Below are 12022 nucleotides of genomic sequence, written 5' to 3'. Positions count from 1 at the left end.
GGGCCCCCCCCCCCATTACAAAAGGGACAGCTGGGAAAGCAGAGAAAGAAAGAGGAAAGTGACGACTGGATGCAACCCCCACCCAGAGCTGCCACTGCCCACTCCAAGGGAGAAGCAGCACTGGCCTCTCTGTCTCCCAGGGCTCCCCACTGTCCCCAGCCCCCATCACAGGTACCCTGGGAGCAAGGAGGCAAGCAGCTCCTCTCACAGGTACTGGTGCTGCTCATGCTCCCACCCAGGGGGTCTCTTCTTCCCCACCCCCCCAGCCCCTCCCACCCCAATCCTCCAGGAGCCTCCCCGGCTCCCAGCCCCTCGCACAGATGGTGGGGCCTTACAATTTGTGGCCACTCCCATCAGCTCCTCACTGGGCACTGGAAATCGGTTACCTTTTTATTTAACCTAACATCCTTGGGGGGGTTTTTTCTTGGTAAATTATCAAATACCTGTTGTTATAGCAAATCAAAGGATACAAACATATATTAAAAAAATTATTAATCTTCCCCCTCATCGTGATTCCCAAGGTGACCAGCTCTTGGTAGCTCAGTTTGAGGTGTTCTTTCCCACAACTCGCTCACTCACTCTCTCTTTCTCTCCGTAAAAAACTTTTTAAGTAAAAATTTTATAATGACAATATATTATACTATCGTTCTGCAACTTGCTTTCCCTTTCATCTTCATGATACATCATGAACATTCCTCCAGACCAATATATATAGATTTCAATTTCCATTTTAATATTTAATTTTTGTTTCGGTGAAGAAAAAAATCTCTTCACATAGATCCTTCTGTTTTGATGTCTTAATTCTTTTTTCTAAGACAGATTCCCAAAGGTGGACTTGCTAGGACAAATATTTATTAAATTTAAAATTTTATGTGCTAGGTACTTCCCTGGTGGTCCAGTGGCTAAGACTCCCAATGCAGGGGGCCCAGGTTCGATCCTTGGTCAGCGAAATAGATCCCGCACGCCGCAACTAAGAGTATGCATACCGCAACTAAAAATCCCGCATGCCACAACTAAGACCCGACGCAGCCAAATAAATAAATAAATAAAAAGATTTTTTAAAAAATACAATACAATTTTATGTGCTATATTTATTTGAAAAGGTCCTATGTGCGTATGGTACAAAATTCTAAAGTAGGGACTTCCCTGGTGGTGCAGGGGTTAAGAATCCCCCTGCCAATGCAGGTTCAAGCCCTGGTCCGGGAAGATCCCACATGCCGCAGAGCAACTAAGCCCGTGCGCCACAACTACTGAAGCCCATGCGCCTAGAGCCCATGCTCTGCAACAAGAGAAGCCACTGCAATGAGAAGCCCATGCACCACAAACAGAAATAGCCCCCGCTCACCGCAACTAGAGAAAGCCCATGTGCAGCAACGAAGACCCAACATAGCCAAAAATAAATAAATCTATTTTTAAAAAAATTCTAAAGTAAAAAATGAAGGTACGGTGAAAAGTTAAATGTCCCCCTCACCCCGGCCCCTAACCATTCCAAGTACCTTCCATAGATGCACAGCTGTAGTGATATACTTGTGTATCCTACTTTTAAGACACACATTTCAAGCCATCCATCTGTGCATTACAAGTTTTCAATAAGCCCAGGTAGCATACCGTGCACACAGTTCTGTGGCTTTTGCTATTTTGTTTTTAACAATTTAATAATCTCAGAGAGCACTCCTCATCAGTGTATTTTTCAGACAACTCACTCCTGGTGGTCACTGAGGCTGTCCAGTCCTTTCTTATTACACACAGGCTCCAAGGGACACCCTGTACATGTGCTATTTTCCAGGTGTGATCTATAGGCTACATCCCCACAGAGAGAGGCATATGTGCAGGTGAACAGCCACTGCAGCTGTGGCCAGGGTGGTTTCCACATCCACCATCAGTGCACATGAGTGCCACGTCCCACAAGCCTGTCAGCAGGGCCTGAACCCATCTCTGAAATGTGTGGCGAACTTCAGGCATCTCCTTGGCTCCACCTGCACTTCCCTGATCGCCAGCAAGAAACATTTGCTGGTCACTTGCATTTCCTCTTCTCACCTTGACCTGTTTTTCTAATGAGCTGTTAGTCTTTTTCTCATTATTCTGAAAGAGCCCTTTACATATTAGGAATACTAATCCTTTAGCTATGTCTTGCAAATTTTTTCCCCCAATCTCAAACATTATATTTTGAGAGAAATACACTTCAGCTTGTCTTATCTCAATGTTCACCTAAGAAATGTGAAAAAAGAAAGTCATAGCAATTCATGGCCTTGGAGAAAGGACCTTAGAAGTGAGAGGGAATTAGGATCAATAAAAAGTATCTGTAGGGAATTCCCTGGCAGTCCAGTGGTTAAGACATGGAGTTTTCACTGCCGAGGGCCCGGGTTCAATCCCTGGTTGGGGAACTAAGATCCCATAAGCTGCCTGGCGTAGCCAAAAATGAAATAAAATAAAAAATAAAATAAAAAGTATCTGTAACAAGTGGCAGCAACTCAACTCACAAAACTGTAACCACAGGAATCCTCATCCTCTCCAAGAGCGCCCTCTAGAGGAATGTAAGTACAACTTCACTTTCTCAGACTAAGCTGTAGGAGTATTTACAGGTAATTCTGGGCACACCCCTCAGTGGACTATTATTTAGCCATCAAAAAGAATGTTTAAAAATATTCAAAGATATGGAAAAATGCTTTCACTATAATAAATGAAAAAAGGGAAAAATTGCATGTATGATTCTGAACGTTGAAAATTATATACAAATAGGCAAAAATATATTCAAAGACAAATACAACTAAAATCATTGGCAAAGGACTAATTCAATTAATTTATAAAGGGCTTCTACAAATGAATAAGAAAAAGACCAATTACTCAATACAAAGAAGGACAAAAGATGGAATACATGCAAAAAACAATGGCTCTCAAATCTTAGAAAAGATATCCTACTTCACACGTAATAGATACCTGTATATTCAAAAAATGAATATAAGGAATGACACTATTCAAAGGTATCCGTTGTCTATAACATGAAAAAAATAAGAACCACCTAGGCATCCAGCAACAAGGGCCTGCCTAAACAAACGGTGATGGGTCCATATGAAGGAATACCGTGGCCATAAGAAGACTGAGGCAGGGACTTCCCTGGTGGCGCAGTGGAATGATGGGGACACATCAAAAGAATACAGGAGCCAGCCAGAAGACACAGGCCAAGTCAGGGACAGTTTGAGCATCAAAGTAAGTAATACTAACGACAGCTCAGTGAATAAAATAAGAATCCATGAGTTCATACTGATATGAATGAAAGAATGAATAAATAAATGGAGAAGAGAAAGCTCTTCCTTTCAGTAGAATGACAATAAACAAAGAAGGGATGTTGCAATCAGAAAAGCACCATTTAGGGAGATTGGGATTGACATATATACACTAATATGTATAAAAAAGATAATAAGAATGTGCTGTATAAAAAAATAAATAAAATAAAATTCAAAATTCCAAAAAAACCCTTAAAAAACAAAAAAGAAAATCACCATTTAGCAACAGTCACAATAATCCCTGATTTAGGCAAGACTGATCCATGGACGCTGTAACTATTGGGTATAAGTTTGATGAGGAACAGGATATTTATATAGTGTCAAGGTACCTCACAACTTCCTTGTTAATTTCAATGGGAAAAATAATAAACTTCATAATGAAGAAACCCGGTGGACACTACCTTAACTGATTGTGAACAAATGTAACATCACCACTAATGAGACAAGCTGACACCTCATGACTCCTGACATGATCCATGAAAAGGGCACTACATGTCTGGTGTTTCTGCAAAAAATGCATAATCTGAATTTTATCAGGATAAAACATCAGATGACCTAAATGAGGGACATCCTACAAAGCAGGTCTGTAATCCTAAAAAATGTCAGTTGTCATAAAAGAAAGACTGAGAAGTCATTCCCGATTAAAGGAGACAAAAGATATGACAACCAGATACTATGCAAGATCACAGACTGGATACTGGGCTTGTGGAAACAAAGAACATTATAAGGACAACTGAAAAAATCTGAATTGTACAGATAATGGTATCATATCAACATGAAACTTCCTGATTTTGACAACTTACTGTGGTTACGTAAAAGAATATTCTTGCTCTTAGCAAATATATACCATAGGGACTTCCCTGGTGGTCCACTGGTTAAGACTCCACACTCCCAATGCAGGGGGCCCAGGTTCGAACACTGGTTGGGGAACTACGATCCCACAAACCACAACTAAGTTCGTGTGCTGCAACTACTGAGCCTGTGCACTCTAGAGCCCAAACGCTGCAACTACAGAAGCCCATGTGCCACAACAAAGAGCCCACGCAGCCAAATTATATATATATATATATATATATATATATATATATATATATATATATACACACACACACATACACACACACACACACACACACACACATATGTACGCACCACAAATGACAAAGCAAATGGGACAAAATGTTAACAACTGGTGAAGCTGGGTAGAAGGAGTAAGGGAGTGGTTCTTCATACTATTCTATAAGTTTGAGTTATACCTGAAACTTACCAAAAAGAAAAAAATGATCACACTTCAAGCAAAATTTAAGTCCCCCTCCCCTACCCCAGGTTCAAATTACCAAAATACCCCACAATGTATTTTCAGAGAAGACAGCAGAGTTTCATTGCTTCTTCTGTATTGTTGATTAGGACAGAGCACTCCTGGGAAAATGCAGAAGATTCTAGATAAAACAGTCCCACCTAGTTATGAGCTCTCAAAGCCCTAGGTCCATTGGAGCACAGAAAAGAGGAGTGGTGGAGGGGAGCAGGAAGGGGGCAAGAGGTGGGAGGCCAGGGCCTCGGCCTCACACTCACCATGCCAGAGCCACCGCAGTAGTGGCAGTGCTGCATCTTGGTGCCAGGCTCGTTCCCTTTGCCATCACACCGCTCACAGGTATCAGTGATGTTCACGGTGAACTCCTTGTTGACACCCTTGGCAGCTTGATTGAATGTCAACTCCATGATGTACTAAAGATATCAAGGGACCGCCTGTTATCTCTCTTAAAGTAAGGGAGAGCACTGCCCAGCAGTTTACAGTTACTTTTTCTTTTAAAGACTTTATTTTTTAAAGCAGTTTTAGGTTTACAAAATTGAGAAGAAGGTATAGAGATTTCCCACATACCCTTTGCCCCCACACATGCACAGCATTCCCTGTTATCAACATCACTCACCAGAACGGTATTTATTTTATCAAGGATAAACCTACATTGACACAACATAATCATCCAAAGCCCACAGTTTACATTAGGGTTCACTCTTGGTTTTGGATATTCTATGGGTCTGAACAAATGTATAGTAACATGTATCCTCATCATAGTATCATGCAAAGTATTTTCACTGCCCTAAAAATCCTATGCTCCACCAATTCATCTGTTCCCCTAGTTACTTTACTTTTTAACTTACTTGTACTTTATCAAGCAAGAATAGATGGGACTCAACTGATTCTGCCCTAGTCCTCAGAATTTTTAAGAGATAATATTTAAGTGAAAATGTGCTTTTCAACAAACTGAAAATGCTCACAGAAAATATTTGTACATGGTCCTTACTAACAACTCAAACGATCCACAATCATAACTCATATCATAAAACAACTCCCCTCTCTCTTCAATTCTGATAATGTCTGAAACAAGACATAAATATGGAAGAGGCAGGACTGGCAGTACCTCCCTATGGATTGAGCTCTCCTAGAATAATGAGGCAGGCTCTAGATAAAATATTCACACTCTAACTATGGACTCTGAGAGCCTTAGGTGTTGCCGGATTAAGCAACTGTAAGAATATAGTAAAACTGTATGTACACATTATTATATGATTTTTCAAATACTGGAACCATTTCCTACCAAGATGGCTGCCTCCAAATCATCCCATTTAAGCTGCTTTAGCTTTTTCTTTGAGAAAAAGAATTGGTAAAATCCGTTTGCATCACACTTGGCAGCTAAAATTTGAATGATTCTTCAAAATGAGATGCTTACCTCCTGGGGCTGATGGAACACACTCTGGAAGTCTCCAAAAGAGGAGGATGAGAACTCCCCAAAAATCTTCCTGAAGAGCTCCTCAGGGTCAACAGTGGGGCCTCCTCTCCAGTAGCTCTGCCCAGAGCTGCCGGCCCCAGGATCGAAGCCAGCAGAGCCATAGGTGTCATACTGCTTCCTCTTCACTTCATCACTCAGGACCTACCGTGAACGGCACAGCAGTCAGGTGTTCCTGAGTCTCCCAAGGTCCAGGGACACACACACCAAGCACAGACAGTGGTATTGAATCAACATAAAATTTCCTAATCTTGACAGCTGTACTGAAGTTATGGAAAAGAATGTTCTTGTTCTTAGCGAATACACACAGAAGTACTTAGGGATAGAGAGACACCACGTCTGCGACTTATTCTCGATTGGTCGGGGGGACGCACACTTGCGCACGCGCACGCACACGCGCGCACACACACACACACAAACACACACACAGAGCAGACGCAGGATATCCTACATATCCTGAACCCCTTCAGCACGGCCGAAGTCCAGGAAGGAGGTCCGCTTTCACTTAATTCTGCAATGCTCAGTGGCTGTTTCACGTCCGCTTCGTCCCCCTGATTACATTCTACATTCCTCTAGGGCAGTGGTGGTCTCTTTTACAACACCCACCATCCCCACCAGACAGTGATGCCCTAAGTTGGGGGTGGGAGGGGTCATCAAATAGGCACAGAACTGTTTACTCTGACAAGGAGTTCCGAGACCCAGCTACAAGTCCGAGTGGAGGGAGCTCTGTTAACACAGATTATTGGATCCTGTTCTTTGATGAGATTCCAAGTTAGATCTAATGTGAAAATTTTGGATCTGGGAATTTTTTTTTTTCCTTCAACGAGGTGATCTCGTGGGGAACACAGCCTTCCCACTGGACCTTCTGACACAGCGGTTGCCCTGGGCAGCGAGCTCTGATGCACACACACAGCGGAATGACAGTGACTGCACACACCGGTGGGCTGCATTACCTCATAGGCCTCTGCCAGCTGGGAGAACTTCTCCTTGGCTTTGGGATCATCCTTATTCGTGTCTGGGTGATATTTCTTGGCGAGCTAAGGGAGGAAATGGTAAATTACTATGGACACAAGATGATTACTAAAACTGAACCCCAGATACCAGTTACATCTCACCTCCTTTGTAGCAGTTGTCTGAGACTTTACAACCAATAGCAATTCTTAAAACAAGGTTTAAGACTTTAAAATAAACCATCTCTAACTAGATGATCTAGTTAGATCTGGCACAGATCTATGTGGCACATGGGCTTCTCTGGAAATGATGATCATTTCAGTGTATGCAAATGTTGAGTCATTATGTTGTACACCTGAAACTAACATGTCAATTATACCTTAATAAAAACAAACTAAAAGCAAAGCACAGCCAGAATTAAGAACATACACATTGTGTTCAGCTTTCAAATTTGATCAAGTTTATTAGAAAATGACAAACTGAATTTTGAGAAAGAGAAATAAATAAATAAAACTATCTCTTCAAATCTGAGGTGTGTACACATTTTTCAACCACAACAAATCTCTAACAAAAAAACCCACTAATTCTTTAGAACTTGAGCACCTTTGTGAAAGATGCAAAAGAGTGTATCTGGTAGACTACCATCTATATAAAAAGAGAGAAAAATAACTGGATAGATGAATAGCTGTATCTGTTGTATAAATTAGTTAGAACATACACTAAGCTGAAAACACTGACTGCTCCAGGAGGGATGTGGACGAATGGGAAGGAGGAAGACTTCTCACTGTTCACTCCTTTGTACTTTTCGATTTCTGAACCAGGGGAATATATTACCTACTAAAAACAGAGATTTAAATATTAAAAAACAAAACAAGATCTCCCTTGGCTGTCCAGAGCACACAGGCGAGCTGAGCAGCTCTAAATGAAGGTTTCTTCCTGGCCATGCTTAGCAGTGCTGTGTGACACCTTTGTAGGTGTTCACTATGTTTGCTGCAGCTACCGATGCCTTCCAAGTCTGGGTCACCCTGATGGAGGGTGAGGAGGGCACAGAATCCTAAAGCTGAAAGCGACTCAGGAGACGTCTGGCTCCACCACTGCCGGCAACTGGCTGCTCACTTTGCTGCTGGACATGCTGGTCCTCACACCAGCATGTGGAAGGACGTCAGAGGCTGAGTGCTCAGCCAGAAGGGGGCCCTCAAGGTAGGGCAGTAGATCACGGTGGGCCACAAGGCTAGTTCCAGGCCAGGGCAAGATATGCTGATATACTCAGGAGATCAGCACAAGGAAAAGAGAGGCCTTTTGCAGTCAGAAAGACCTGTGTTTTAGTCTTATGTATGCCACTTATTGACTGTGTGGCCTCAGCTGCATGTCATAACCTCGCCAAGTCTTTTGCCATGAGGATTAAATGATGTAACACATGAAAAGCTTTTATCAATGTCTGACCCCAGTTATTGCTCCATAAAGCCTACTTTCTAAATTTCCGGTTTTAAATTACACAGCTAGGGCTTCCCTGGTGGCGCAGTGGTTGACAGTCTGCCTGCCGATGCAAGGGACACGGGTTCATGTCCCGGTCCGGGAAGACCCCACATGCTGCGGAGCGGCTGGGCCCGTGAGCCATGGCCGCTGAGCCTGCACGTCCGGAGCCTGTGCTCTGCAGCGGGAGAGGCCACAACAGTGAGAGGCCCGCGTACGGCCAAAAAAAAAAAAAAAAGAATGTAAATTACACAGCTTTACCTGATCTATTTACTTCCACACCTAAAAACTTGGATGGTTCCCTACTCTCTCTTAAATTAAATCTCTAGTAATTGCTAAGGGCCTCACATGCCCCCTTAAGTTGGCACCAGGCTCCATCTCTCCAATCTTCTCCCACCCTTGTATCAGGTACCTTACCTTCCAGCTCAAGAGACACACTATTCACTATCCCAAGACAGGATCTCTGCTTCCTATCCCCAAGTCTTTCCTCATTCCCTAACAACCCAGTAAATAAAAAGATATCTCAATTTAAAAATGGGCAAAGGATCTAATACACATACAGCAAATGGCCAAAAATCACATGAAAAGGTGCTTAACATCATTAGCCACCACGGAAAAGCAAATCAAAACCACAGTGAGATACCACTTCACACTCACTAGGGTGGCTTGAATCAAAAAGACAGATAAGAAAAAAAAAAAAAAAAAAAATTTAAAAAAAAAAAAAAAAAAAAAAAAAAAAAAAAAAAAGACAGATAAGTGTTTGTGAGGATGTGGAGAAATTTGAACCTTCACACACCACTGGTGAAAATCTAAAACAGTGCAGCCTGCTTGAAATAGTCTGGCACCAGAAATAAACCCACACACCTATGGCCAATTAATCTATGACAAAGGAGGCAAGAATATACAATAAGTTGTATATACAATATACAATAAGTTGTGCTGGGAAAACTGGACAGCTACGTGTAAAAGAATGAAATTAGAACATTCTTTAACACCATACACAAAAATAAACTCAAAATGGATTGAAGTCCTAAATGTAAGACTGGACACTGTAAAACTCCTAGAGGAAAACATAGGCAGAACACTTTTTGACATAAATCGCAGCAATATCATTTTGGAACCGTCTCCTAGAGTAATGGAAATAAAAACAAAAATGGGGCTTCCCTGGTGGCGCGGTGGTTGAGAGGGAGAGGCCACAACAGTGAGAGGCCCGCGTACCGCAAAAAAAAAGAAAAAAAAATCTACAAATGGGAAATAATTAAACTTAAAAGCTTTTGAACAGCAAAGGAAACTAAACAAAATGAAAAGACAACCTACAGAATGGGAGAAAATATTTGCAAACGATGCAACTGACAAGGGATTAATTTCCAAAACATACAAACAGCTCATACAACTCAATATCAAAAAAACAAACAACCCAATCAAAAAATGGGCAGAAGATCCAAATAAACATTTCTCCAAAGAAGTCATACAGATGGCCAACAGGCACATGAAAAAATGCTCAACGTTGCTAATTATTAGAGAAATGAAAATCAACACTACAATAAGGTATCACCTCACACTGGTCAGAATAGCCATCATCAAAAAGTCTACAAAAAATAAATGCTAGAGAAGGTGTGGAGAAAAAGGAACCCTCCTACACAGCTGGTGGGAATGTAAATTGGTACAACCACTATGGACAACAGTATGGAGGTTTCTTAAAAAACTAAAAACAGAGTTACCATATGATCCAGGGATCCCACTCCTGGGCATATATCCAGAGAAAACTATAATTCAAAAAGATACATAAACCCCAACGTCTACTGCAGCACTATTTACAATAGCCAGGTGATGGAAGCAACCTAAGTGTCCATCGACAGATGAATGGATAAAGAAGATATGGCTTATATATATATAATGGAATATTAGTCATAAAAAGAGAATGAAATAATGCCATTTGCAGCAACATGGATAGACTTAGAGATTATCATACTAGGCAAAGTAAGTCAGACAGAGAAAGACAAATATCACATGATATCACCTATATGTGGAATCTAAAAAAAAAGATACAAATGAACTTATTTACAAAACAGAAGTAGACTCACAGACATAGAAAACAAACTTATGGTTACCAAAGGGGAAAGGGGAGAGGGAGGGATAAATTAGGAGTTTGAGATTAACATATACACACTACTATATATAAAATATATAACTAATAAGGACCTACTGTATAGCACAGGGAACTATACTCAATATTTTGTAATAACCTGTAAGGGAAAAGAATCTGAAAAAGAATATACATATATATTTATGTATAACTGAATCACTTTGCTGTACACCTGAAACTAACAACAGTGTAAATCAACTATATTTCAATAAAAGAAAAAAAAGAAATAGCCTGGCTGTTCCTCAAAATGTTAAACATGGCAATCGGAATTGCTATGAATTGACCCAGCAAGTCTGCTCCTAGGTATATGTATATGCCCCAGAGAAATGAAAGTATAAGTCTACACAAAACTTACAGAGGAATGTTCATAGCAGCATTACTCATAATAACAAAAAGGTGGAAACAATCCAAATATCCATCAAATGATGAATAGATAAATAAAACACAGTATATCCATGCAATGGAATATTATTTGACCACTAAAAGGAATGAAGTACTGCTGCATGTTAAAACATGGATGAACCTGGAAAACATTATTCTAAAGTAAAAGAAACCATGGGACTTCCATGGCAGTCCAGTGGTTAAGACTCCACGCTTCCACTGCAGGGGGTGCAGGTTAGATCCCTGATCAGGGAACTAAGATCCCACATGCCACATGGCGTGGCCAGAAAAATAAAAAATAAAGTAAAACAAACCAGTCACAAAAGTCCACATATCACATGATTTCACTTCTATGAGGTGTCCAGAATAGGTAAATCTATAGAGACAAAGTAGGTTAGCAATTTCAAGGGCAGAGGAGAATGGGGAATAAGGGCTTATGGTGTGGGGTTTCTTTTTGAGGTATGAAAATGTTTTAAAATTGATTGTAGTGATGGTTATACAACTCTGAATATATTAAAAACCAGTGAACTGCACCCTTAAAAAAAAAAAAAAGTAAGAGAAGAAAGTAGGGACTGAACCCAGGCCACGGCAGTGAAAGTGCCAAATCCTAACCACCAGACCACCAGGGAACTCCCAGTAATTTTTAAAATTTAAATTGTATTTAATTTATTAATTTTATTAAATTTTAATCTTCTTGAAGAGATGGGAACATATGTATATGTATAACTGATTCACTTTGTTATAAAGCAGAAACTAACACACCACTGTAAAGCAATTATACTCCATTAAAGATGTTAAAAAATTTTTTAATCTTCTTTATTCTGATATGGCTTTCCTATGTTTATGGTGTTAAAGTGCTCTTTCTTTCATCAAATGACATTAATAGATTGTACTTGATTATTTTTAACACCTATATTAGGCAAAATACAAAAGCTAGCATTCCTACATCGGCGCCCTTGGTCTTTAATTTTTTTTTTAATTTTGATTGTGTTCATCAGAGC

General features: G+C 40.6%; 1 protein-coding gene across 2 annotated transcripts in view; it reads right to left on the bottom strand.

Moving 5' to 3' along the window:
- The window catches only part of DNAJA3 (DnaJ heat shock protein family (Hsp40) member A3), a 31775-nt gene that overhangs the window by 12626 nt on the left and 7127 nt on the right, over nt 1-12022 (bottom strand). For both annotated transcript variants that reach the window (XM_024759705.1, XM_024759704.1), the window contains exons 3-5: nt 7024-7107; nt 6014-6214; nt 4857-5009 (exon numbers count right to left, since the gene is read on the bottom strand). In XM_024759705.1, the coding sequence (XP_024615473.1) occupies nt 4857-5009; nt 6014-6214; nt 7024-7107 (438 nt within the window). The remainder of the gene's footprint in view (nt 1-4856; nt 5010-6013; nt 6215-7023; nt 7108-12022) is intronic.

The sequence above is a fragment of the Neophocaena asiaeorientalis genome, unplaced genomic scaffold, assembly GCF_003031525.2.
Source record: "Neophocaena asiaeorientalis asiaeorientalis breed wild unplaced genomic scaffold, Neophocaena_asiaeorientalis_V1.1 scaffold254, whole genome shotgun sequence".
Classification (NCBI taxonomy): domain Eukaryota; kingdom Metazoa; phylum Chordata; class Mammalia; order Artiodactyla; family Phocoenidae; genus Neophocaena; species Neophocaena asiaeorientalis.
This window is presented reverse-complemented; position numbering and strand designations above follow the sequence as displayed.